The sequence below is a fragment of the Paramormyrops kingsleyae genome, chromosome 7 (genome assembly GCF_048594095.1).
Source record: "Paramormyrops kingsleyae isolate MSU_618 chromosome 7, PKINGS_0.4, whole genome shotgun sequence".
Lineage (NCBI taxonomy): Eukaryota > Metazoa > Chordata > Actinopteri > Osteoglossiformes > Mormyridae > Paramormyrops > Paramormyrops kingsleyae.
In genome coordinates, this window is record NC_132803.1 from 26,211,305 (window position 1) to 26,238,937 (window position 27,633).

Sequence of the window (27,633 nt, forward strand, 5' to 3'; positions counted from 1 at the left end):
TGTGCGGCTGTCCGATCTTTAAGAGGCGGACCTACATCGCTCTAATATTTAAAAGCATCACGCCTGACCGAATTCTTATAGGAGAAGATTAATGCGTAATACGTCTACGTGATATGCGTGGCAAAATAAAGGCGCTGCTCATTTTTCAACGACAGACATGGGAATGAAATAAAACACTTCTGATATGAGTTTTTTCTGTTTGTCATTCGTGTTTCACTGTCATTTACGTTTGGAGAAATTATATCTTTAGGTTGCTGGTGGAAACCAGAATAGGCAGCCTGGAGAAAACCCATGTGACACCTGGAGGACATGCAGTCCCTACACAGACAGAGAGGTAGTGCATGGGAATCGAAAGCTCAGCCGATGTGAACAGATTTGATTAAGATACTGTAGGATACCTGTAGTATTTTCAGAAGATTTCCATAGATATGCGTGAACTGCACATAACTTAAAGAGGACTGTGACGGTATAATCTATACACACTAACATCATATAAAAGTGGACAGAAGTAGAGTGTATTTTTCAAATGTACATCCACCTCCAAAACCACTATCCACGAGGATTCCTTCTTCTTGTGGCTCCATGCATCGGCTGGTAGCATATTTAATAATCCGAAACATCTTGACCAAACAGGGATTTCTGCTAATTTCAGGTGTAAGAGACAGGGCATTCTTTGCCAATGTATTTTCCTTACATAAAATACCTAATAAATGTGTATGCAGCTTGACTCCTAGCAAGAAAAGAAACATCTTATGGGTGCATCCATCACAACTGCTGATCCAGAGGTTATCTGGAGTACAGTATGGGCAGTGCTGGCTTAATGGTTAGGGAGGTGCACTTGTAATAAACAGATTGCAGGTTTGAATCCCCAACCAGCAAGGCACCACTGAGGTACCCTGAGTAAGGTACTGCTCCCTGGGTGCTGAATTAGCTGCCCCTTGCTATGTCACATATGTGTTAAGAGCAGAGGACACATTTCCTTGTTGTGTGCTGTGGTGTGTCAACAATGACCACTAATCCTTAAAAAAAAAAAATCAGTATGTAGTATGGGTTCCCAAACCTTTTAGTAACCCCTGTTATACACCACTGTGAAACACAGAGATTCAAACTACATGGTTATTAAGACACAGCTGTCAGTCTGAACTGTCACGTTCAGGCAATAGGCGAGCCGGGAAGCAGGCGAGCGAAGCCAGGAAGTCCGGTAAAGGGTTTATTTGTACGAAAGACGAACAGGCACGGACATCCACGGACAATACAATGACAAGTCTGGGGAAGACTGACTAAATACAAAAGACAAGCTAGACTTAACAGGACACAGGCGATCACAATTAGGGCTGAACACGAGGTAACGAGGTGGGCGTGGCACACATCAGGAGCGGACGGAGCGGATCATGAATCCACAGTCCTGGAGTAAGAGGTGACAATGAGCACAAGCAAACTGTTGCACATATGATAACAAACAATAATAATCTATTTCACCAAACAATATCACTTCTACTTTTGCCACAAGGGCAGAAAGTATTTAACGTAGATGTCCACCCAGAAACCTGAGAGGAGACACGCTCTTCATATGAAGGTACTTAACGTGGACGTCCACCCAGAAACCTGAGAGGAGACACGCTCTTCATATGAAGGTACTTAACGTGGACGTCCACCCAGAAACCTGAGAGGAGACACGCTCTTCATATGAAGGTATTTAACGTGGACGTCCACCCAGAAACCTGAGAGGACACCCGCTCTTCATAAGAAGGTACTTAACGTGGACGTCCACCCAGAAACCTGAGAGGATACCCGCTCTTCATATGAAGGTACTTAACGTGGACGTCCACCCAGAAACCTGAGAGGAGACACGCTCTTCATATGAAGGCACTTAACGTGGACGTCCACCCAGAAACCTGAGAGGATACCCGCTCTTCATATGAAGGCACTTAACGCGGACGTCCACCCAGAAACCTGAGAGGACACCCGCTCTTCATATGAAGGCATTTAACGTGGACGTCCACCCAGAAACCTGAGAGGATACCCGCTCTTTATATGACGCTTGACGAATACTGAACATGGATACAAACTATATTTCCCAGCCTAAACAAGCTCAGTAGAAGTGACAGTAGAATGTGTCATTTTCATTTAGAATGTAATATCCCCTGTAGTCCAATTATATTGGGTGTGTGTGTGTTCTTTCAGGTCCCCACAAAGATCTGTGAATGCAATCAAAAAAGTAATAATGCCAATAGTCTCATATTTTGTTAAGGTTAGGGCAGGATAGGGGTTAAGGTCATCCTGATAGGATTAGAGTTTTCCTCATAGAAATGAATGGACGGTCCCCACAAAGATATAATTACTAACCTGTGTGTGTGTGTGTGTGTGCGTGTGTATGTGTTTGAATCTGCTGTCAATAGTTGCTACTGCCCCTGCTTAAGCATGGATTTCCTCCAGTTTTCCAACTCCACCTAAAAACATGCTGCTTGGTGCTTTGCTGTTTCTAAATTGCCCATAGTGTGCGAGAATGTGCCCCTGATCTCTGCTGGCATACCGCCCAGCCTGGGCATTGTGTTTGCTTGCATGGGCCAATGACCCTGCCCTTTACAAGCGGGTAGGAAAATGGATGGATAATATCGTATTATATACCATAAGCAAGTAAACAAGTGAAGGTGTCAGTATTTGAAAAAAACACACATGTTAGATATGCATGAGAGGAACAGTTCTGAAAACGGTTATGTGCCATGCGCAATATGGAGAGGAAGTTAGGACAGGTCTGAACATTACCTATAAATTTTAATGCCATCATGCAAGTACGTTTTGTTCTTTTACTCCAATTGGAAGAAAAAAAAACAAAAAAAGCATTTCTATTTTTTTTAAAACGGTTATGCTTTAGCTTTACCATGAAGTGAAATTTGAGGCTTGTGACTGCCTTTTTACAGAATCAAAGGGAATCCTTCGATGCAGGCTTTGATTTGTGCATGTATGGTCCTTAACTGGGATGAAAGGGTCTACGGAGGTTAAGACAAAGCCTGGGATCAAGGGGATTTGTCCTTGGAGTCTGTGTCTGGAGGTTAGACTTAAGGGAGAGCTGTGACAGAAAAAGAGACCCAGGAGATGTCGTATGTAGAAAGATTATGAAAGGACCCAGAAAGAGTTTCTTTGATTACAGAATTACATAAAGCAGTACATCAGGTCTGAGATGCAAGTAAACAGCATCCCTAGCTCACTTGACAAGACGCACCACAAAAATGCAACACCATATCGCGTCCGGTAAATAAAATGTAATTATTTATTCATTAAAATTGTGAATTAAATTCGATTTGTATAAAGAAGGTCCTCCCAGCAGTGGATTACCAATCTACCATCAAAATGGTCAGTTGGTAAATAGACCTATTAATAGATTTAAATAACATAAATTGCTGCCCCCAACACTTATTTAGATTAGATAGATAGATAGATAGATAGATAAATAGATAGATAGAACTTGCAGCAAACACATGCAATTTAACACTACTTTTGAGCCTTTCACAGAATTTCTGAGTCATTCTTCACATGATATTAAGCAGTGAGGGATACCAAAGTATATAGTACATCAAAAATTAGGTGTGGTTTCTGAGATAATTAAGAAATGAATGTCTCGTTATGCTTAGAGTCATGTATAAAATTGCTCAGTCAGCCCAGTTGCAAATTATTTTTCGTACTGTAACTTGTAGAAGTAATAGCATTCATCACTTAAGATCATTGGAAAGAAGCTTTGGTGGAAAAAAACACTGATGCTTCCTGGTATTTCATGGAAAGCAGTGGCTAATGCAATAAAAGCATGGACACCCGAAGGAAGGACAGCATGTAATAGTCTGAGTTTCAAGACAAAGCAAGTAAGTAGATGTAAATCAGTTGATGACAGACCTCAAACTAAGGCTTGGGCAGATGGTTTAATCAGTCATAGTTTGTTGAGAACTACAGTGGCTCTTTTATGGTGTGTGGTGCAATTTCCAATCCAATACTGTACTGCGCCGAGAATTACGGGCAATTTATAGGGAAAGGTACAGAAGAGAATGTGTAGAGTAGTATGGCATTCATTGTTCAATATGAGGTTCTAATATGCAAACCCTTGCATAAGAAGTCAGCTTGAGAATGCTTATGGTTTCTGAGAGTTCCATGCTAACAGGTGGCATCCCTAGAACCCCACACTTTAATAAAATAGGTACTGAAATGTGCACAGCAGCCTACCTATCAATGTGTAAAGGTAGCCACATGCAAACCTATCAGTGTAACTGTGTCCTAGGAAATGGGTTTTGTTAAGTCAATGAGTGACTACATCTGAAAAGATAGTATGGTTTTATTGTTTGAAGTAAAAGATTTTTTTTTCCTGTATAGTTTACGTCTACAGGGTGAATTCTAAGATTTGCTTTATTGCCAAGTATAGTACTACTGAGCTTATAGACAATTGTAGCCAGATGTAAGTAAAAAGGTTTCAGGTGTGTAATACTGCTGAAATAGAGGCCCTTTATACACTACACTGCAATTTTAAAAATAGCAGCATTCACAGCTTTTCACGCCACACATGTTGTAATAATATATTTCACCACAAGAGGGCAAGTTAAGCTATCGCAGCATCAGTTTGACACGGTGGCAGCATGGAAGGAAGTAATCAGAACTGAATTAGTTCCTGGCTGAGCAGAATTCTTTTTTTCTTCCTGGAAATGAAACTGAACCCTTGGAATCCTGTTTGCTCCAAATTGACCTCGTGGATAAAGAATATATGAATTGTAAGGCATGCAACGTACAATCACCCTTCGAGGTTTTTGGGCTTCCTTCATTTAATAGGAGCAACAAGTCATCTTAACTAAGACTTGATTGTTTGGAAAATATAATTGTAAAAACATAATGTTTATATTATGAGATCTTTCAGGCTTCCCTTGATAGCTATCCATTTACATATTTACATATTTACATACCTGTTAAGAGGAGTGTAAAAAACAAGAAACCAAAAAGCACAAAAGAAAACAAGCTTTAAAACAAAAAACGTGATAAATACGGAAGAACTTATACCATATACCCTACGAACATATGAGCTGAACATGAGCTTTCCTGTGTTTGACTATATTTTACTAAAGGATATTCCTTTATATAGTAAACTACAGTACAGCAATTTCCATGGCACATTTTAAAAGTTCCAGATATTGTAGTCTAAGAATTTATATGCAAGTACATAAGACAAACAACAGCTTCAGTGTAACTTGTTTTCCTCCAGTCACTGCGATTTGTGGTATAAAACTTCATTTCTTTCTGATTACGCACAAAAGTAATGCAGATTGGATTCACAGAGAGAGCTCTCTTTTCATTCCTACAACATTGGCCATGATTTACTAACCAAGCAGGCCACAATCTGACGTCACATAATGGAAAAAAAAAATCCAAGTAATGCTAAAATGGGGTTAGCCGTCATGTTACTGTAGTTTGTGGTCAGGTTTTTGTTGTGTATCCTTGTATAGCTTTGAATTACATTAGATATGGTATTCCGTGCAAAGAGCTACAAATGAGATTTTTTTTAAAGTATTCTTGATCTTAATGCCCAAAAACCCAAACATTTTGAGTATGACAATTCACTGAACAGACCACTAGTGCCAGGAAATGTACTGTGTGAGCTTCTCTCTGACAGGACAGAACTTGCCTAAGCCACAGTGTGGTAAATTCAGACTCTACCAAAGGATCGCAATCGGGCAAAGAAAAATATATCACTCACAACTCACAACACCTTCGCATCACTGAAACCATGCGAAGGACGGGCACAGCATCTCCCCCAGGTTCTGCCCTTCATCATGTCCTGCGCATCCTGACAGAGGCTATGGGTTAGCAGTTGTAAGACAGATGTAAATATATGGATGGAAAGATGGACATTGTGTTTAGATGGGGCGTGTGTGTGTGTGTGTGTGTGTGTGTGTGTGGGGGGGGGGGGGGTACCTGTGCACCTGCTTCTTTTACATGGACGATTGGAAGTGTCTCCCATCTGAATCATTTTGTGATTTGTGATTGTATGAAGGGAAACCCCTAATCCACCCCAGCGGAAACGTACCCTGCTCCACACTGTGTGTGTGTGTGTGTGTGTGTGTGTATATATATATATATATAAGCATAGAACAATCTTTTCAGCAGAAAACTGTATGATGTGGACTAGATAGATGATAGATAGATAGATAGATAGATAGATAGATAGATAGATGATAGATAGATAGATAGATAGATAGATAGATAGATAGATAGATAGATAGATAGATAGATAGGACTATCAAGGTGAATGGAATCCTAGCTTGTAAAAAGACAGGATGTAGCCTATTATGATCTTACTCTTGTCACATTTTTCTAATGAACCACTTTTTGTACCACTTTCCATTTCTGTGTCACACATCTTGCCACCTGTTACCAGCAGTACATATGTACAGTCATGTTTTTGTTCACAGTCAAAGAACAGTGACGCAAGTGTACAGAGACCCAGAAATGTTAATTTTGAATTACAGCTGGATTACATATTTACTAGAGTAACAAATCAAAGACCGCAAGAAAGAGCCACATAATATGATGCGGCAGCTAGTACATGATAGGTAGAATGTATTTCAGCAAATGTGTCAACAAGATAATCTGGCAAAGATACGTCTTATCATGATCTGTGGTTCTTTTGTATTATTAAAACTAACATGCCACGACTGTGAAAACTGCTATTTCCAAGGAACATTTCTTACTCTAGAAACTAAGAGAGAAGGCCACTCGTATAATAAACGCACGGAAACACATGCCTACAAAACATCAGTCTGCGAAGTGACTATAAAATTCATCTAGCACAGCAACACATGTCCATAGAAAACTATAATAAGTTCTTGCGGTATTTTCCTCCCGGCCGGGGGTTTCTATAGAAACGCCCGTGTTGGTTGCTTATGTGACGGTTCCTGCTTTGCCACATCGGGCCAATGAGCTGCAGGAGCCGGGTGTCTGGTTACTCCCAGCCAGCTCCCGCTAGCGTAGCCAAGGAGGAGCGGAGCCGAGCCGAGAGGAGAGGAGAGGAGTGAGTAAAGCCTCTCGGCAGTAATGGTTACTGTACTGCGCCGAGAATTACGGGCAAACGGACGACGTTTAAAGGCGTAGAGCTGCCCGACGCTTAAGGATGTTATAAGGCGGATACATTAAGGTAAAGGAGCCCCGCGTTTCTGTTCGGGAAGCCCGCGCAGATACCCTGGTTATCGAGGGGATACTTTGTTTTAAACCTGTTGCCTGTTACACAACCCCGCTCTTTGCATTTCATAGATGTTTCACTGGGACAGTGATGCTGAAAAGGGGCTGGTTTCGGTCGCGTTTGCTTTAAGTTGGCTCCCTAACCCGCTTCAGGTGGTCTTTTAAATGTAGGTTAAGTTCAGGTAAATTTGGTTTCTTCTTACATATCGCGGTAATGTCGATAGGAGTTGGGTAATCCTGCCTTTATCTGAAGTTTGGCGAACTAGCTAGCCCCTTTTCGCTTTATAGTCGACGGAAACGGGATAATTGCTGTTTACTGCGAGCAAGTAAATATTGCGCTGCTTTGCTTGTAATGTTTAGAGAAAGAGCAACTATTTTGTCTTTTTGTTTAGAAGCGACTGGATATTTTAAGCTGTTTAATGCTGGAATATTTGGCTATAATGACTTAATACAAGACGGCAAAAAACTCCAGAGTTGCCAAATGGTTACTGAAGTCAAATGAGTGTTGCAACCGTTTAGTAAGCAGGAATCTCAAGTCAGGGGAGGAAAATATGCAGCCGAACGAGATTCCGCACTAAAATGCGTCCAAAGAAATTCGCTTTAGTCGATTTATATATACGTCAGTCATAGTAATAATTTCAGGCTGTTCACTTAAGTTATATGGGGGATTTATTCACGACGCAACAGATTTAAAAATATTGCCAGAGTGGATGCGCTGGTGGTTACAGTTTAAAACGAATCCAATCGCCAGCGCGGTTTTAGTGGTGACGTTTCCTTTGCAAATGAAATCTGCAACTTTAATTGAATTACCGGGATAATTAAAGAGGGTCTGGCAGAGTGCTTAAACCAGCGACATAGCTGACTTTGCTGAAAAGGGCTTTTTTTTCCATCTGACAAAAAGCACCACGTGACATCTTAAGCTGGGCTAGTTTGCGAATTTGGCATTTGAATTGGCTGAGCTGGGGGGGGGAGCATGGAGTTCCAGGACGGGGCTAGGGAGACGCTTTCCTAACTCATACCGCACGATCATATTATCATGTAATGTAAATATCTGTAGTTTTCATTTTCTATGCACGTAACACAGACCATGTTTTTCTTAAACTCACAGGTGCCATTCGATTTCTGACGTAACCAGAGGAACGGATAGTAAGCAAAGTCAGTGCGAAACTATATTTCCCCGGGGTTTCGAAAAAACAAACTAATCGTAATTGCGTCATTTGTATAAACAGGTAAAGTGGAAAACAAACAATCATTGAGGAAGCCTATGCAAAAATTATAAATGTTAGGGTGTAGACGAGGAGAGGAAAATGTCAGTAAAAAGAGTTTTAAACATGGAATTTTCTAGTTTGACTAATTAGGTGCGAACCTTGCACTGAGCAACACCGAATTATGCCTCTTCGGTCATATTTTAGTGTCAGTTTTCGCGATACTGTACGTTTACCCTCAAATCAGATTTATTTATATAAATGTGACTCGTAGAATTTCTACATTCTTTATAAACAGACGGAATATACCTAACACTGGCACAATTTTGTATATACATATTTTCTTATTACTGATGGTAAAAAAGCTGTTTATATTTATGTGGTCCTATCATGGTTGGGCTGAATTAGATTTGTAAACTGATGCTGGGGTCATTTACATTACAATCCTTATTACTGCCTAAAGAACTCCGGCAGAATACGTAATGAAGCTGGGTACGTTAATATAGTACATTGGGTGGTTCACTTACTTATCCAAAAACCAGTTCGTTTGTTTTTTTTGTTTTTTTTTTTAGCTGGCAGTTATTTAGCAACTTCACATGTTATCAGAAAGAGTCAACTTATTAATTTTATCACGAAAGGGCTATAAGACCAAGTACACAGATTTAATATAAAAAGTCTAGAACCTTTTAGGATTTCTTTGGATTATGCATTTCTTCTCAAAATTATAGTAATCATGCTGACCACTGGAATCGAAGGACATTTTTTTCCCATGCTTGGACAAAAAAAAAATCATGCCTGTGTTCATAATTTGTTCTTTTTTATGGCTTATTTTGGATTTTTTAGGAAATGGCCTTTCCACTTCTGCTGTGGCGTCCTGCAGCAGCAGCTCTTAAGCTAATTTGTTGTAATTGCTGGTGCCTCAGAGAAGTACTTTAATTATAGGCTTATATAAAATCAATTTTGATAGTCTGTTAGGCAGCCATCTGTCTTTGAAAGTCTTACTTTTTCAAGATGCAGCACACATGGGTTTGAATGTATTTTGTGTGATATGTATGGGTTTCAGCAAAGCTGAGCAAAATATAACTTGGAAAGCAGAATTCGGTTACTCACGTTAGTATTTTGAATGATGATTGTGCCGTCCTAAAGCACTGTGTTTGTGATAGAAGGGGCTGTGAGCTACAATTATATGTGGTTCAGGAAGTCCATTCTGTACAATCCCCATGGCAACTCCCTCATTTGCAGCAAATGGGTAGGAGAAGCAGAGACTTCACCAGCAGAGGACCCAAGGGTGCAGAAATTACACCTGGAGAGGATCAAAGGGCCGGCTGATGCAGCTCAGTCGCTCTCTCTCTGTCTGTCCGTCTGTCTGGCACTTTATAAACTTTATGGCTAAACTTATTTTTGGAAAAGTAATTGCTGTGGGCTGTTCTCCCTCAATTTCCACATCATTCAGCAAATTGCAATAGAAATGCTTTAGTTCGTGGTACGAAAACACTAATGTGTTTTTTTTTTTTTTTTTTTGGTAGTTGGGAGTGTTAATGAGAGATGCATTAAAGATTTGCTTGACACTTAGACCTTGATCTAGTTATTCGGCCATATTTTGCTGTCATCGTTTTCTTTGACATTTTTTTAAATGTAGGTTTTTTTCCCCCCAAAACTTTTTGTTGTTAACAGAAGTTATTAATGCAGCTGTATATAGCAGCACATTGTGTTTTGCCAGTCTGTATTCTGTCTGGTGATTAGTAATTATATGTTAATTTGACAAGCCATAAACCCTCTGTCAGAAAAGGGTATTTCATAATCAGTCACCTTGCTGGGGGCATATTATCTAAATATACTATTGCCAGTTCATGTTTACAGGAAAACTTCTAGGTTTATAATCAACCTTCAAATGTATTAAAAGTTTTATATAATTCTTTATTTTCTGAAGTCCAAAATGTCTCCCTCATAACGTTAGGTCTGTTAATGCAGGCACGCTCTTCTCTACAAAAATGTAAGAGACAATTTTCTCCATGTGCATATTTCAAAAAGTTCTTTTGTTAACCTATTTTAAATTGCATTACTAGGTTGAATTTGGGTGGAGATGTAGGAATTGATGGATTTGAATATGCATGGGCTGTTTGAATGTGATTATGGGAAAATATCTGTGATGAGTACTGCTGCTCTACTTTTTCCTGGCAGGAATGTATCCTGAAATATTTTCAGCTCAACTTGGAATTTCAGTGCTTTTTCTCCTCCATGAATCCAAATGGTTTTAACAGCCCAACTTCATCTTTACACTCCGATGAAATTGTTTCAGAATTTAAATGCTGGAATTTTCATTGTTTCTACAACTGAAATTAACTTGGGATTCCTCAAACACTGACAAAACAATGGAAAGGACTCTTAAAAAGAGATTAATTTGTTCTTTGCAAAACTGATAGGAGTTTGTTGTACCCAAAAGTGCTTTCAGTTTTCTGTTTTTGAGAGTAAAGTGAAGCACGTTCATACCATCAACTGCATTCACATATTTGAGAAACTGACAAAATACTACAATTTAGGTTAAGATTTATATGAATTGCTCAAAGGTTAAAAACTAAGAACAAAAAGCGCATGCCAACTCTTTGAGTGGTTTCTTGAATTGGTGGCTGTTTAGCTTGTTTTGTTCTTTTAACTTGCGTTGTTTCCTGGCTTGTATTTTAACTGTGCACATTTTATGACAACAATATTACATTACATAAGGACCATGGCAGCATATTTTTGTGTTACTTGGTATTTATCCTGCCAAATGAAAGCTTGTATTTTGTATTTAAGAAATTGTGTTATGGAAGTTGTTGAATGCATCTAGCAGAACTTAATTTTATGTAGATATCACTTCATGATTAATCTTGTAAATAAGACAAATGCATTGCACTCTGGCGTATACACCTGCCTGCCAGATGTCAAGCTTATTAAAACAACGGTCAATTCTCTTATCCACTTGTGTTCTTCTCTATTTTATGGCATCTTAATCTTTACAGAAGGGGATCAATCATAGTGCTGGTTCTGACAGGGCATTAGCTAATTGTTTTTATGATTATACTAATTACAGCTTCATTCGCATGCTGGGGTTGTTACGACTTGAAAGCCCGCATTCATTGCAGCCTTTCAGGGCTGGGAACCTGGTCCATTTCTCTGTAGACTAAATTTGCATAACAGACCCTTGATGAATGAATTTCATTTAAATATCAACTTATCTGTTGCACATCTAATAAGGAATATAGCTCCTGTCTTTAACTTTGCTTGGTCCTCTTCTTGGACTCCAGTCTTCCTGCATTTTAAAATAAGGCCGACATTCTGTTTTCTTCAGTTTGTAACTTGCATCACAAATACAGCTATGTTACAGATCTTGATTCTTCTGTATTTTACTCTAAACATTTGTTCTTAAATTATTGCATGTACTGTCATTTAATAACAATCATTATGACCATTATCCATTTGACTAACAGTAAGTAAACATTTTTGCTGCTATTGTCCTTTGAAGAACAGAGGGGCCGAGTCTCCCTGCCAGCCAAACCAGGAAGCACGAGATTGGTTCAGCCTACTTTAGCTTCTCCTAAGCCCCTGCATAAAGAGCCGGCTAGGGTACCACTGGGAGTAGTGCTGGTCTCCAAAGCAGCCTGTCTACAGAGAAAAACATTCCTCTCTTTCTCTGTTGGGGGACAAGGGGTACACAGCTTGGCCAAAGGTCTTTGCTGCTCTGCTCGTTCGGCCATTTTGGTGTTTAATGAGCCAGTCAGTTTATAACCCACACTTTCTTTTGTTCAATTGATTAATGCAAGTATATGCAATTTGTTGTGACTGCATTTTGAATGAGATTGCTTAAAGGTCTTGTGTAGATTCAATTAATGATTTAAAGTGTGTATTTGTATTTTGACATCATTTAATAATAATTCTTTACTGCCATAATGACAAATCAGTAGAATGACAATTGATAAAACCCAATGAGCTGCTATATATAGTTATGTAAATTTTAAAAACACAAGCTGGACTGTCTTGTTTGGCAGGATAGAACTAGCACCTAAAATTGTAAGCGTTTGTATGTGGGAGACACTTTGCCCCACCACACTGCTGGCTTTTACTTCAGTTTCTGTTTGCTACATTTTTTTTCTTTTCTAACCGTCACATAAATGTTATAACTTGTACTTGAGACTGCAGGTACGTAGGCATTAGGTGACACTTTACATTAACTGCACCTTCATAATACATTCTTTATGCTTTCATAGAACATTCAGTGCACCTTCATAATGCATTCATAGAACATTATAAGCAGCATGGAAGTATACCTTGACATCCTAACACCATAGCAGCTTTAATATACATTAATAAAACATCATATGATTATGCGATTATGATGTTGTTATTATATGATGTTTATTAATGTATTTAGCACCTGTTAAAGCATGCAAGGGTGTTAAGGTATACATGCTGCTTATGAATGTTCTGTAAATGCATTATGAATACATTATGAAGGTGCAGTTATATCATATATTATATCATTATTAAATGTATAGTATATTATGTGTACAGTAACAAATTTCTATCTGGTGCACACATACACACAGCCACAGTCCTTGGTTGTGTTGGTAGGTGACATGGCTGCAGGGGTGTTGGCAGTGCTGGGCATTGCAGTGTGGCAGAGTCCCAGTGGCTCGCAGCTGGTTTCAGAGGATGGATCGATGGATGAATGGTCGTTAATAACCAGCCGGCTGCAGGCCCTTTCAGGCCCTCTGCCTGCTGCAAGGAGAGATGCGGGAGCGAAGGGGAGCAGCTGCTGCTGCGCTTTCTCCCTGACGAAGCCCACCAGTCCACTGGGGCTCTGTGGCTCCGTGCAGGGCATTTGCAGAAATGCCCTGCACCCGAGCCTGTTATCTTGCAGACATAGATGGTAAGAAAACATGCATCTTAGGGTTTAGGGTTTTTAGCTACAGATATTCCCAAAGTTGTGTGTGTTTCACAATTAATAAATGCATTTTGTAGCAAATTACGCAGTGATAGGATAAAAATAAACACCTTTCTTGCTGAAATAACAATAAGCAAATGAAGATAACAAGCAAACACTACAACAATAGGAAAATAACTGTGAATAACTACAGTCTTCTTGCAATCTGTTACAGCTACAAGTACTTGATACTTCTCATGCGTACAGCCAGTGAGCCTCAGAATCTGAACTTCCTGCAGAAAGGCCTCACAATGCTGCCAGCCATTGGTAGACAGAGGGTCGTGACTCTGGGTGTAGCGATCTAGGGCATCCTACTGGTGCTTTATGGGGTTATGGTTCGGAGAGACGACCGGCCAAGGCAGCATCTGCACACCAGCTGACATCGCTGTTATGTAACCTCATCTAGCCTGCCCGAGGTGAAGTGAAGCTGCATGCAGTCTGCATGGAGAATGCAGACCACACCTTTTGCACTGCTTCCACCCCAGGGACACAGGCATCAGTATATCTCTCTCTCTTCTCCTCTACACTGTGTCTCACATCTTTTTGGATCAGGATAAGGCGTGACTCATCCGTGAAGGGGACCTGATGGAACAAGTCCATACCAGGCTCTGTCTGAGCCAGGTTAGGGATGTGTGAAGTAAAGGCTTTTGACTGGTCACTGTGTTATAAGGGCAGAAGCATGCAGTCTGTGCCTGAGTTTCCTGTCACTGATTTGGGCATTGGGTTGGCTGGTAGTTTCAGGAGCAGTACGGGTGGCCGATATGAAGCGACTTATCAGATGGACGAGTGTGATATGTCAGTCATCCGGGGGAAGCCAGATATCGGGCGGTCACCTTCCTGCTAGTCTGCTGAAACCTTGCCTGCATGGTGATGGGAGCAGCTAAAGCCATAGAAGCTGTGCAAAGTGGACATAGGATACCTGACCAGGGCAGGCCAGTGACCTTTGCACCTGTTAATGTTCGAGGCACACAGAAAACCATGCGTGACCTTTGTCTTGCTGGGACCTGAACTTTTGATTTAAGGCCTGTATGAAAGTGACTTGATCAGACATTGTTTCACCTGGACCTTGCTGGGTAAAAGTGCAGTTAACAAGCTTCTGTGTGTATCTGCCGGTTCGTAATGCCTCACTGCACAAGCACCCAACACCTTTTTGTGAAACTACACAAGCTATAATTATAGTTGTCTCTTTTCAGAAAATGTTGCATGTTTTATCATTGTATAAACTTGATTCCAAATGGAAACTGGAAAAGAATAGCAAAAATGTGAATAGTTATATATTTAAAAATTATGCATCTTCTAATTCTGTGTGTGTGTGTGTGTGTGTGTGTGTGTGTGTGCCTGTGCTTGTGCCTGTCTGTCTGTCTATACATTTTTAAATCTGATTAAAATCACATGCATTTCTGGTTAAGCTATGATTGAATAGCACAAAACTATAAACTGAGCAATAAAATTATAACTATAATCTGGAATTTGATGTGGGATTTGTTTTTGTTTTGTTGCCTAGTCCAATCTGTGGATGTTGGTCGACTTCAGTGCTAAAAGAATTCTATACTTGTTTAAAACTAATGACAATAGTATAAATATAGTTGTTGTCAGTGTATGTGAACATTTTTTCATAGTCTTGCCTTGTAGAATAATATACCGTAACCACTATTTAATTCACACTAGTACTGCAGAGGAGCTTATCTGTCAGTCTGGCAACTGCATCTTTTTAGATAAGCATTTTACTATATTACTATACTATGTTGATTGTATATTGCTAAAACATCTGACCTGCTTGGCTCTTAATCTCTTATCAGAATGATTCATATGTTTAAGTATTTATAGAAGAGGGAATGAGCAAAGGAGAGGGATTACAAGAGGTGTCCCTTCTGACACAGAGTCCACTGGGATACTGGGGCTCCATGATTTATTGTTAAAGGCTGTTGTACCTGAACCTGGCCTCCTGTGTCTGAAGAGTCTCGAATCTGGCAGTTGTGTGATTTTTTTTACAATCTATCCTTCATGGTTTTTACAGTTTTAGATAAATATTCCTAAAATGTATTCATTTGTTTAAATATTTTTCTCTTGATCCATTTTGGAAATAATTTTTTCAGCAGAGATGATGCACGTGTCTTTGGCGGAAGCTCTGGAGGTCCGGGGAGGGCCTCTGCAGGAGGACGAGGTCTGGGCTGTCCTGAGCCAGAGTGCCGAAAGTCTTCATGAGCTGCTCCGCAGAGGTAATAGTCTTCAGCATGTCAAAGCATTAGCATTTGACTTTTGAAAGTAACTTGTATAAGCTGGGATACTATGTGCATTTATTTCCTTCAACGTCTGTAAATGCTTGTTAAGAATTGCTCCCAATCTCTTATGTCTTCCCAGTAGATGTCTTCAAACTCATAAACGCTTTCTTACTCATAATCGTTTCTCTTAAAATTTTGCACCGTTTCCGGGCAAGTGCTTTCTTGTCATGTCCATGTACCTTCACTGTCTTGATCAGTGTTTCCCAATCCGATCCTTGGGTACCCACAGACAGTCCACATTTTTGCTCCCTCGCAGGTAAACATGGATTGTCTGGGGTCCCTGAGGACTAGATTGGGAAATGCTGGTCTTGATTTTATGTAGTTCAGCTTCTTGTTCCCATGTTTATACAAGTATTTTCTTCTTCCTGTCACAACATGCGAGACCTCTGGTTATGATGCTGGCTAATTAATAACTTAAGTGAATAGTCATGCTGCAGAAAGTTCTACAGGTGACTGAGGATGCTGTTTATATGGCTGAGAACTTTGTTGATGGATTTTCACAGAATGATTTACATAATAGTGAAGTACTCTTAATGTAGCAATGAATGAATAGCAGTGGGGAAAAAAGCTAATTCTTTGAAGTAATTGTAGAAGCCTATAATAGAACTACCACTTGTTTGAGAAATTGTCTATACGGTATTTTGTGCTGCAGTTTCAGTGAGCAGAGTATTTCCTTTGTGTTTTCATTCATATTTACATATAGACATTGCATATTCTCTCAACCTCAGTTTTCATTGAGGTCCCAGGATGTATGCCTGGCCACCTCTACTGGAGACATATCTTGAGAATGCTCATTTTATTTATTTAAAAAGGGTGCACTAGTTAACATATAAATGAATCATGGTGATCTTACTCCTATAAATTGAAAGCCCAGATCTTCACTAGGATAGGGATTATTTTGTTCTAATCAATATGATTTTAGTTCAAACACATTCTTCTGAGGTACTACTTTGTTGATATGTCTAGTCATGATTGTTTCGTTTTGTATTAGTAAAATAAATAACTTTTTATGACTAATAAAGGAATTAGCACGTTTTCACCTAACATAAAAACAGGGCATTGTAGAACAGTCATTTTAAAATGAGTTCAGTTGTAAAATGTCTGCAGCTTTAATAGCACTCGTTACCAATATATTTTATAATTTAATGTGGAATTATAGTCCGGGTTCACTGTACACATCAACAGTTCAATATGATGGGTGTCAATTGGCATTTTGATTTACCCTCAAGTTCATAGCACATTTGGTAGTCATTGAGGTTGGTTGTGCCATGGAGGAACTCTCTGTACTAAGAGTACATTCTGCTTGAGTATTATGTAATTAGGTTGTATAAATGTATTTTATGGAAATTCTTTTATTTTTAATATAAAAAATACTGCCAAATACCTATACTGCAAGCAAAGCAAGAAATTATAAGACTAGTGTTGACCTTAGTGAAAAGAGTTTATGTCCGGGAGCACAGTGTCTGTGTTGTTGCAGCGATAAGGATATGGGAGTCGTGGTACCATTGGCAGACAAAAGCTGTATTATAATCCAGTGTCTGCTTTCATGGTGGATGTTCAAAGGCCTGCTTTTTCAGTTTGAGCTGGTGCCAACCTCCTTGACCACAGGCAAGAAGAATTTGACATCTTTATTACAGTGGACTGTGCTCTTTCGTGAAAAATATTTATTTCCTTAAGTTCATGGTGGAAAACTTGCTTCCAGTGTCCTGGATTGAAAATTGTGACATGTTAATATTCAACATTTAAACCAAGATTATATTCTATCATTGTCAAATTCCAACGTTGTCAAGTTAGTAATTAACCATTGCTATGCAGTATAAATCTCCATTCTAGCTTCTCTGTGAAAATGTACGTCTTTTTGCTAAGCCATACATAAGTGTACCATTTTTGAGGGAGGATTTCAGAGAAAAAGGATTTCAGTGTCATATACAGACATCCTGTGATCTTCAACCTGGACTTGTAATGTGCAATAACCTGGTAGATTCATGCATTGGGTTTTCGCTTCTTAGAATGCACAACTCATCTAACCTTTTAAGTAGTTCTGGAGTCCTGCCCAGTGCTAGCTCAGTGTACCTAATAAAGTGGCCCTTGAGTGTATATTGTCATCTTTATTTGCATCCATTTGGGTGATGTTTAAGCTAGAATCTAGATGCATCTTCATACGTATTCAGTGTTAAAGTGATACTGAAGCTGGCTGCTTTGCTGCCTTTCTGTCTCATTTTGCATGTCAGACAGCATTAATGTCTGTATAGTCAGTCTCTCTCTCTCTCTCTCTCTCTCTCTCTCTCTCGCTCTCGCTCTCCCTTCCAGATACCCCAGCTCTCAGTTTCACCATCTCCCCATGGTCCCTCCTGCTGATGCCTTCGGGAAACATCTCCTTCACAGATGAGAATGTGACTCAGCAGGATCTGAGAGCCTTCACTGCCCCAGAGGTCCTCGAGGGCCTCACCCTGACTTCTCTCTCTGATATTGAAAAGGTTACGCAGTGTTCAGTGTTTTTTATGGCACAGGCCTCTCATTGGTAGTTACCAGCTGTCTGTGCTATTTGGTGCCAGTGTTATATAAAAAATAATAGTTAATATTCCGATTTTGAAAATGCTTAAGCATTCGTTTGCGAATAGATAAGAAAAATTAGCGTGTAGCCCGGGAGCCAAGACCCGATTGTTGTATTTTCAGTGCAAAGGTGGTAAAATGCAGTCGTCTTCTCTACACTGTGTCACGCCTTCAGAATCGCCACTGAATGTTGTATTTGAATGAAACTTGTCAGTTTAACTCCCTTTAACGGCCTCCAATTGTCAGTGTCACATGATTAGCAGGAGCAAATTTTGGTCTGCATGACGTAATCTTCTCTCTGATCGCTGCCAATGTCATTCTCTGCAGATGCACATGTACTCCCTGGGAATGACCCTTTTCTGGGGGGCAGATTATGAGATTCCTCAAAGTCAGGTAAAAGTTCTCAGTATCTTACAACTGAGGCTTGTGGGAAGTTTTTTTTTTCCCCTTCTAAGGTCACTTTTAATAGTCTTGTGATACAAATGTTAAACTTGAATTTGAATTCACTGTTTTAGCTAGTGTTGTGCCACTGTTTGTCAATCAGTTATTTCACAAGTACATCAAATTAAAAATTATATTAAAAGTATTGTTTGTGTAGGTACTGCATGTTATGTATATACATATGGATGGATGGATATAAATGCATATATATGGTTTTTGTGTGTGTGTATTTGTGTGTACATAAAATTGCACCTTACATACAATCTTTTTTTGGTTGCTGTCTTACCTTTTCTGAGATGAATGGGGAAGCTTTAACTCCCTGTTCCATAACCTAATGCTTCCTTGAATAAGGTTTGTGTTGATACATGCTCTGCTTTTTGCATGTCCAGCCCATTAAGCTGGGGGAGCACCTGAACAGCATGCTGTGCAGCATGTGTGACGCCGGGACCCACGGCCGCATGTCGGTGCGCACCGTGCTGGACGCCTGCAGCGCGCACATCCGCAGCTCCAACTGTGAGCCATCCTTCGCCTACGTCAGGAAGCTCGTCAGGCTGGTGCTGGGCAGCCTCTCCCAGGTGGTCCTGTCTCTCACACAGCGCGGCCCTCAAACAATAGAAACACACTTGCAGATTGACAATTGTGCTAAAATAAAACTAAGAGCGTTATTTTACATCCAAAACACAAGTTGTGTGTGTAGTTAAGGTTTCGTTTTTTTTCCCGGGGTCATGTGTGTGTAGAGTTAAATTGGAAATGTTCTATACCATTTTTATAAATTCAACTAATCTGTTTTATTGCTTTTGAGATTAAGATGTCAGCTTTTCTATGTTGAATTGTACAGTGCTTCAGAAGTCATCTGGAAAACATATTCTGGTCTGTGGTTATAATAGGTTCTTGGGTGAAATGAGGCAACAACAGCTGAAAGGTTACGGTTAGGTTGGTTACAACCAAAAACCATCAGCCTGTGAAATCAGTTATTTCCAGAGGTGGAGATTTCAGGTCCAGAGAGTGCAAATCCAGACCAAGGTTTTGTTTCAACCAACCAGTTGAGTATAAAGAGTCACAGTCACAGAGTAACTGCTTTGTAGAAACAAAATCTTGGTCTGGATTTGTACTCTCTGGACCTGAAATCTCCACCTCTGGTCAGTTGCCCTCCCACCAGCTGCTTGCTGTCACAGACAGTATGTTAAACATAACAGCCATGATGATGATGGTGATGATATCACCTCAAGGTGAGAGAGGAACGTTTTCTCCAGATCTGTTAACCCAGACATCTTTATTTTCTCTTGTGTCGTTTTAGTTGGATGGGCTGCTGTCAAAAAGTGAACGGGAGTCGCTTCCAGAGCGGAGCAAGGAGATCAGGGAGCGGCTGCGGGGTAAAGGCCTGCCCACAGGTAATGCAGAACCCATGCTCCTCCCGAGACTAGCATGCGCTGTAGCAGCGTTTCCCTACCCAGTCCTTGGGGAGCCACACAGTCCATGTTTTTGCTCCCTCCCAGCTCCATGTCAGGCAGTCTGCGTGGACGGTCTGTGGTACCCCGAGGACTGGTTTGGGAAACACTGCGCTATAGAGATGCTACAGATAATCTGTGGGCTAGGTGATTTGCCTAATTGATGTCAGGGTCAACAGTGATGTGAACTTTTTTCCAGCTTTAAGCTTGTCAACTGCTGTGTCCAGCATATCTGAACATCTACTGAAATCTATTAACCATGAATCATCTTTTTTTTTTTTCAATAGATATTTAAATTCATATAATTGAATGAATCATGTGTAATTGGCATAGTCCTTACGGTAATGAATGGAAGTCCTAAACAGTGTTGCAGTAATATAGAAGCAGTCGGTCAAGGTGGGTTTCAATAACACCTCTCCTAAATTATTTTATGGTTTTACTCTCTTGGATTTTTTTTTTTCGTACACCCTCTGTTAGCATGAATCTGGATTCGTTAGGTTAAGTTTTGACAGACCCCAAGCTTAGCCTTCTCTGCAGTGATCATAAATCTTCTGGTGCTTCCCGATTTACTCGTAGGTGGCACATAAGCGCTTGCGTCTTTGTCATGACATTTTTTGTTCTTTTTTGTTGTTTGTTTGTTTGTTTCTCTTGTGCTTTATATAACAACAGTGACTGTGTTGAGCACAGAAAATTACATTCTGAATAAGAGGTCCATTAAACAGACTTATTTTTAGGAGAATGGAAAAAGACCATTGCATTTCCATTCAGTCTAGATGTATTGTTCTACTACTCAAGATTCAGATGATTCTCTTGTTCTAGTAATAAAAGTTTTTTTTTTTCTGTTTGCGGTTATAAACAGCCTGAAAATAAACCTTTCAACCAGGGTTCCTGAAATTTCAGTCCTGCAGGGCCAGTCTGCAACACAGTTTGCAGATTTCCCTGCTCAGCCAATCACCAGGTTTAGTATCTGTGTTTTGAGCAGGGAAACCTGCAAACTGTGTTGCAGACCTGCCCTCCAGATTTATGTATCGCCTAACTGCTTCTCTTGGATGTGGTCGCAGGGGGGACTGGAGCTTATCTCGGGCAGTATGGGGTATAAGGCAGGGGGGACTGGAGCTTATCTCGGGCAGTATGGGGTATAAGGCAGGGGGGACTGGAGCTTATCTCGGGCAGTATGGGGTATAAGGCAGGGGGGACTGGAGCTTATCTCGGGCAGTATGGGGTATAAGGCAGGGGGGACTGGAGCTTATCTCGGGCAGTATGGGGTATAAGGCAGGGGGGACTGGAGCTTATCTCGGGCAGTATGGGGTATAAGGCAGGGGGGACTGGAGCTTATCTCGGGCAGTATGGGGTATAAGGCAGGGGGGACTGGAGCTTATCTCGGGCAGTATGGGGTCTAAGGCAGGGGGGACTGGAGCTTATCTCGGGCAGTATGGGGTATAAGGCAGGGGGGACTGGAACTTATCTCGGGCAATATGGGGTATAAGGCAGGGGGGACTGGAGCTTATCTCGGGCAGTATGGGGTCTAAGGCAGGGGGGACTGGAGCTTATCTCGGGCAGTATGGGGTCTAAGGCAGGGGGGACTGGAGCTTATCTCGGGCAGTATGGGGTCTAAGGCAGGGGGGACTGGAGCTTATCTCGGGCAGTATGGGGTCTAAGGCAGGGGGGACTGGAGCTTATCTCGGGCAGTATGGGGTATAAGGCAGGGGGGACTGGAGCTTATCTCGGGCAGTATGGGGTATAAGGCAGGGGGGACTGGAGCTTATCTCGGGCAGTATGGGGTCTAAGGCAGGGGGGACTGGAGCTTATCTCGGGCAGTATGGGGTCTAAGGCAGGGGGGACTGGAGCTTATCTCGGGCAGTATGGGGTATAAGGCAGGGGGGACTGGAGCTTATCTCGGGCAGTATGGGGTATAAGGCAGGGGGGACTGGAGCTTATCTCGGGCAGTATGGGGTATAAGGCAGGGGGGACTGGAGCTTATCTCGGGCAGTATGGGGTATAAGGCAGGGGGGACTGGAGCTTATCTCGGGCAGTATGGGGTATAAGGCAGGGGGGACTGGAGCTTATCTCGGGCAGTATGGGGTATAAGGCAGGGGGGACTGGAGCTTATGTCGGGCAGTATGGGGTATAAGGCAGGGGGGGACTGGAGCTTATCTCGGGCAGTATGGGGTATAAGGCAGGGGGGACTGGAGCTTATCTCGGGCAGTATGGGGTATAAGGCAGGGGGGACTGGAGCTTATCTCGGGCAGTATGGGGTATAAGGCAGGGGGGACTGGAGCTTATGTCGGGCAGTATGGGGTATAAGGCAGGGGGGGACTGGAGCTTATGTCGGGCAGTATGGGGTATAAGGCAGGGGGGACTGGAGCTTATCTCGGGCAGTATGGGGTATAAGGCAGGGGGGACTGGAGCTTATCTCGGGCAGTATGGGGTATAAGGCGGGGGGGACTGGAGCTTATCTCGGGCAGTATGGGGTATAAGGCAGGGGGTACATCCTCATGGAATGCCAGTTCGTTGTATGGCACAAACACAGACAGTTTATTGAAGCCAGTTAGCCTGACTTTATGGTCCTGAACTACGGGAGGAAACCAGAGTACCCAGGGGAACCGTACCCAATAGAGGGAGAGCGTGCAAACTCCACACACCCAGGAGACGTGAGACAGCGGTCTGACTCACTGGACCTCTCTGCCTCCTTTAAATTATTGATGCCACTCTGATGTTTTCTGTTTCTTTAAGATCCCAACAAAGGTAACCGTTTGCGTCTTTGCAGTGAATTTATTGCTTCTGAATTTATCGCTAAACTCATTGCAATTTAGGTTTAAATTTGTTTTCTGTGATAACATTACTGAATGTCCCTTTTTGCTGTCATCTGAAGCTTCTCTTGAAGCACTTCCTCTTAGGGGCAGATATTATTTGTGTGGTAGGGTTAGCGTTAACTGGGCCACTGAGAGGCTGAAGGTGAACTCTGAAACTTCCTATTCCTTATCTTAAACTCGATATCGAAAATTTTGGAAGTGGGTTCTAGAGCATGTTGTCATTTTTATGTTGGGCACGAGAACAGTTGGCTTCTTTGTTTAATTGTCATGCGTCCCTCTTGAAGTCTCGCATTTTTGTCTCTCCACTAAATGCGGGCATTGCTTTATGTTTTATTTAGCTGGTTTCCATACCCAGTCTGTTCCGTTTGGTTTCGCAGGACGAAGTGCCGCACCGCGAGTTCTGGAGCGCTATCGATCCCGGACCCAGGAGCAGGCACCCCTTAGCAGAGGCCTCAGCCGCTCCATGGGGTCCCTGTCCATTAACGACCTCCTCCAAGGAGAAGATGGCATCTCCCATTATCCACCTTCAGAGTACCACCTTAGAGAGTTCTTCTCTCAGCAGCGTGGGAGGCCGGTTGAGGCTGAGAGGAAACCCCCATCGTACCGCAGAGATCCTGGCCAGTACAGGAAGAACTGGGCCTCCTCGATGGATTTGGCCTACTTTAATTTGGATACGGTCCGAATTGGGGCACTGGAGGAGGCTCGTAGAGGCAACAGTGCCCTGAGCCAGAAATCAGGGGGCAGACACAAGTCCTCCACTCGGGCCAGGGACACCAGATACTCTGATTATGGAGCACCGCAGTCCCAAAAACCACACCATCTCTCAGCCCCGTCTGTTAGCTCACAACTCAACAGTGCATACGACAAGATAAAAGAGAGACAACGGAAGCTTCACGCCCTCAGACAGGCCATGGATGCAGCGGAGGGTGAGTGATGTCATCAAGGTATCTTTGTTAAACTATATGGGAGAGAACTTGATTTTTGCATCATGATCTAAAAGACATTTAGGGGTATACACACACACACACACACACACACACACACACACACATACATACGCACACAGAATCCCAGACTTAAGTGTGTTGTGTGAACCTGGCTGGGTAATTTAGGGGTTGAGGAAGTCAGACTTTGTATAAAAGAGGGGCTAGACGGCACTGAGTGGCCTTCAGTGGTTTCTGAGAATACTCTGCAACTAACCGAGAAGTTAATTCGTTTTAAAATTTTATGTTTTGCCAGTATGTATGAGTCACCGTGCAGCAGCATGCCAAATGTCTGGTTCTAGTTAGAAACATTGCAGATGAAAGAAAAGGAAAGTTGTTTTCTGCAAGGAAAGGGTTTCCTCAAAAGTGTTTAAACACTGTTCTTGAGTTCTTTCCATTGCTTGATTATTTATGGAGGATTTCCAGGTAGTTTTCTGTTAAATGATGGCAAAATAAATAATACATTAAAATGCAGTAAATAAATAAATAAATTAAAATTACTTTTTATGAAAGTTTTTATAATGATAGCTCCGCATGTCATGGAGAGACAACACTCTCTGTGCACCTCGCTGTCAAGCCTGCCTCTGGAAGCTTAAGGAAGAAAGTTATGAATGGCGTCAATATTTACAACTTTTGAACCTCCTCAAGAACTCCAAGTCATATTTTTTTTATGTCATTGGATACTTGAAGTTTCCTGTGCTGCTGTGCGTTTCCCTATGCTTTTTGACATTCTGAGTGTTTTCTTTTTATATGGGGTGTAAAGTTCACGCCTTGAGATTGCTGGGTAAAAGTTCAGGACGTATATCAGTGAGTTTTATGTTTCTTAGAAAATGGGTTTCTTGTGATTTGCTGTCCATAAGGGTAATTATCAAGGAGTCAAATGCAAAAAAGGCATCTCATAAAATAAATGAACTAGCATTCATAACTGCTTTTCTTTAGCTTAAGTTGTACAAATAATGAAGTTATATATGGTATAGCCTGGTTCATTTATTTCAATGTCAACTGAAGACACTTGAGTAATTGCAATAAGGTTACATGACTTAATGGTTTTACCATCTTCATTCTGCTGTGATTGGTGCTTTCATTTCGGGGTGGATGATGCGTGAAAAATATATAATGATTTTTTTTCTGGCAGTATCGATCCACCATCTTGTCACGATTCTTTTTCATGTTGATTTTAAGATTATTTCTCAAGTTACTGTACCATGCAACCAAAACTAATTTCCTTATTTTTAAAAACATAGACCTATAAGATAAGCACGTAAGAAAAAATAAGAGCATACTCTTTTTTTATTTTATGTGGTTAAAAAGGTTTGTCAAATTGCCATCCAACATGCAAGCTTTATTTGCATATTTTGCAAATAACTTGGTTTTTAAAAATATAAACGTCACGTATTACCGATGTTATTCTTTATGAGAAGCATTATTATCCTACATGCCATCAGTGCTGCTACATTGCCTAACAGAGAATGTGTTTCATGTTGCCCATTGTATGTTGGGATGAGGGTGTGAATTTCAGTTTATTGGTGTGGTGAAAAAGATTTGGCTGACAAAACAACTTCAGATGCATGTATGAGCAATAGAATTGCAACTGATAGAATATGCGCTGTTACATGATACTAACAATCTCTTCGTGAAGTACGGCTGGGCAATTAAACAAAAATTTAATCAAAACCAACATTTACAACCTCTGATGAATTGCTCTTGTTGGTTACTCAGTGTTTTTTTTTTTTTTTAAATTCGGTTAATACTTTAACAATTTTGTGTTCATGTACTGTCCCCTTAAATCATACTACCACGTGTGCTATCGCGTGACTCCACCCATCCAGTCTGCGACAAGGAAGGAACATGGAGGGGAACTAAAACACAGAGCAGTTTGTACCAAAGAAAAAAAAATTGTCCGTCATTTGGACACATTGTGGCTTTAGTGAAGACGACACTGAACAAAAAGGTCAAACACTGCAGAAAGACTGTCGGCTTCCAAAAGTAATAGCACCCATCGCTTTCAACACTAGCAATATTTTAAAATGCAGTTGAAACCACTTATAGTAATCAGTTATAGTGATCAACCACTTAATGGATCAAAAATGGATCATTCTTGTTCAAATACTGGTTAATTTGCTTATCAAGTTGTCTGCTTACAGTGCTCATTTTGGGGCTTTTTTTCAAAGATGACAACATATGGAAAAAATTTTAATTGTAGTAATTCTTTTTTTTTTTTACTTTTGATCACCCTACTTTGCCTTGCAATGACCCGTCTGCTTCTGGCTAGCTACCTGAGGCTAATACTGCATGCACAGAAAACATGACGAGGAAAAAAAGTAATATTCTCTCAATTATGAATATAGACTTATCAAAGTATGATAAACTGCCAAAAATGGGCCAACGAGATGCAGTAGCAAAACTACAATAAGCTATATTTCATGGTCTGTACTGTATTATAGCATATTTAAATTATACACTTTTCAGTAATTTGTACAGTACTATAATTTGAGAAGCATTTGAAACGGCTGTACTGTATTTTGAAGATGTCAAAATTCAGTAAATAGCGACGCTATCCATTTACCACTTTATATTCATGTAATAAATATGCAAATGTCAATTAGATGGTAATCTGCCTGAGACATAAAGAAAATGAAAAAAAATGTTAATTTTACCCAGACAGACATGATCACTATAAACAATGTATTTTGTTTGCAAGAAATTCAAACTCTTTTTTTTTTTTGTTACTTTATAGGGAACTTGCTTTTGACATTAAAATGTGACCTTTTTTCATAAGATGTTTTCATTTCCAGCGATTTGTACTTTGATTTCAGTTGCTCAAAATATTCAATGAATAACCATAAATGGTTAATCTGTGTGTTTCCTTCAACTATTTTAAAACCATAAAGAAATACAATCTTTCATTAGGAAAAAAATCCCAGCTTTTACAGAGCATATACAGTAGTACAAACCTTGTCAGTGAAATATGAGGGCAAAAAACAAACAAAAAAAGCATTCATTGATCTTAAGGAAAATTTTCAATTAATCGTGATATTGATTTGAGGTCATATCGCCCAGCCCTATCGTAAAGACAGACCATGAGGACGTTTTAATCACTAACAATCTAATATCATCAAATGACACCCCCCTATTTTCAGCCTAGGTCCTACCCTGCGCCTACCATTCCAAGGTTACGTAACTCTAGTCATGTGCAGCAGATGAGAGGATTCCCAGCATCACTGGACATCTCTGCATTTGGGGTTGTTTCGTGGTTAGAGGCCGAGCGGCAAAGTGATCTTTTGTGTGTGTTGAGTGAGATGTGTGCATAAAGCAATAGTGAATGGAGGCCTGAGCACAGACAGGAAGTGCTGAAGGGAAAACTGGAATAAAATTAGGAAAAACAGCGCAGGAGGAGCTATTCCTGTACCTCATACTTAAGATGGCTCAGTTCCACCATTAAGTCAGCATCCCCCTTTGCTCTGTCAGGCATACTATACATTCATTGATATATTTCAGATGTGAATATTGTGCTATTTTAAAAACACGTGTCCAATGAAAAGAACACTTTGAGTACAGAAATTTTAAATTCCACAGAAATGTAAAAAATCCAGCCCATAGACATTGTAGGGCACAACGAATGGGAAATTACTGAAAGTGATACTAAGCCATTTCAGGCCAGGTAATACAGAGATGAGACATGAAGCAAACGTGATGTGCTGAGTCCCCATCAAGCAGACACTATTAGCTAATCTCTTCC

General features: G+C 40.7%; 1 protein-coding gene across 5 annotated transcripts in view; it reads left to right on the forward strand.

Moving 5' to 3' along the window:
* The first annotated feature begins 6,956 nt into the window (after positions 1–6,956).
* Positions 6,957–27,633, forward strand: part of ptpn13 (protein tyrosine phosphatase non-receptor type 13) — a 53,015-nt gene continuing 32,338 nt past the window's right edge. For 4 of the 5 annotated variants that reach the window (XM_023828651.2, XM_023828653.2, XM_023828655.2 and 1 more), the window contains exons 1-7: positions 6,957–7,165; positions 15,471–15,593; positions 17,967–18,133; positions 18,537–18,602; positions 19,040–19,225; positions 19,948–20,041; positions 23,289–23,837. In XM_023828651.2, the coding sequence (XP_023684419.2) occupies positions 15,476–15,593; positions 17,967–18,133; positions 18,537–18,602; positions 19,040–19,225; positions 19,948–20,041; positions 23,289–23,837 (1,180 nt within the window). In that variant the 5' untranslated portion in view covers positions 6,957–7,165; positions 15,471–15,475. The remainder of the gene's footprint in view (positions 7,166–15,470; positions 15,594–17,966; positions 18,134–18,536; positions 18,603–19,039; positions 19,226–19,947; positions 20,042–23,288; positions 23,838–27,633) is intronic. The other variant, XM_023828652.2, reaches the window with a different exon arrangement.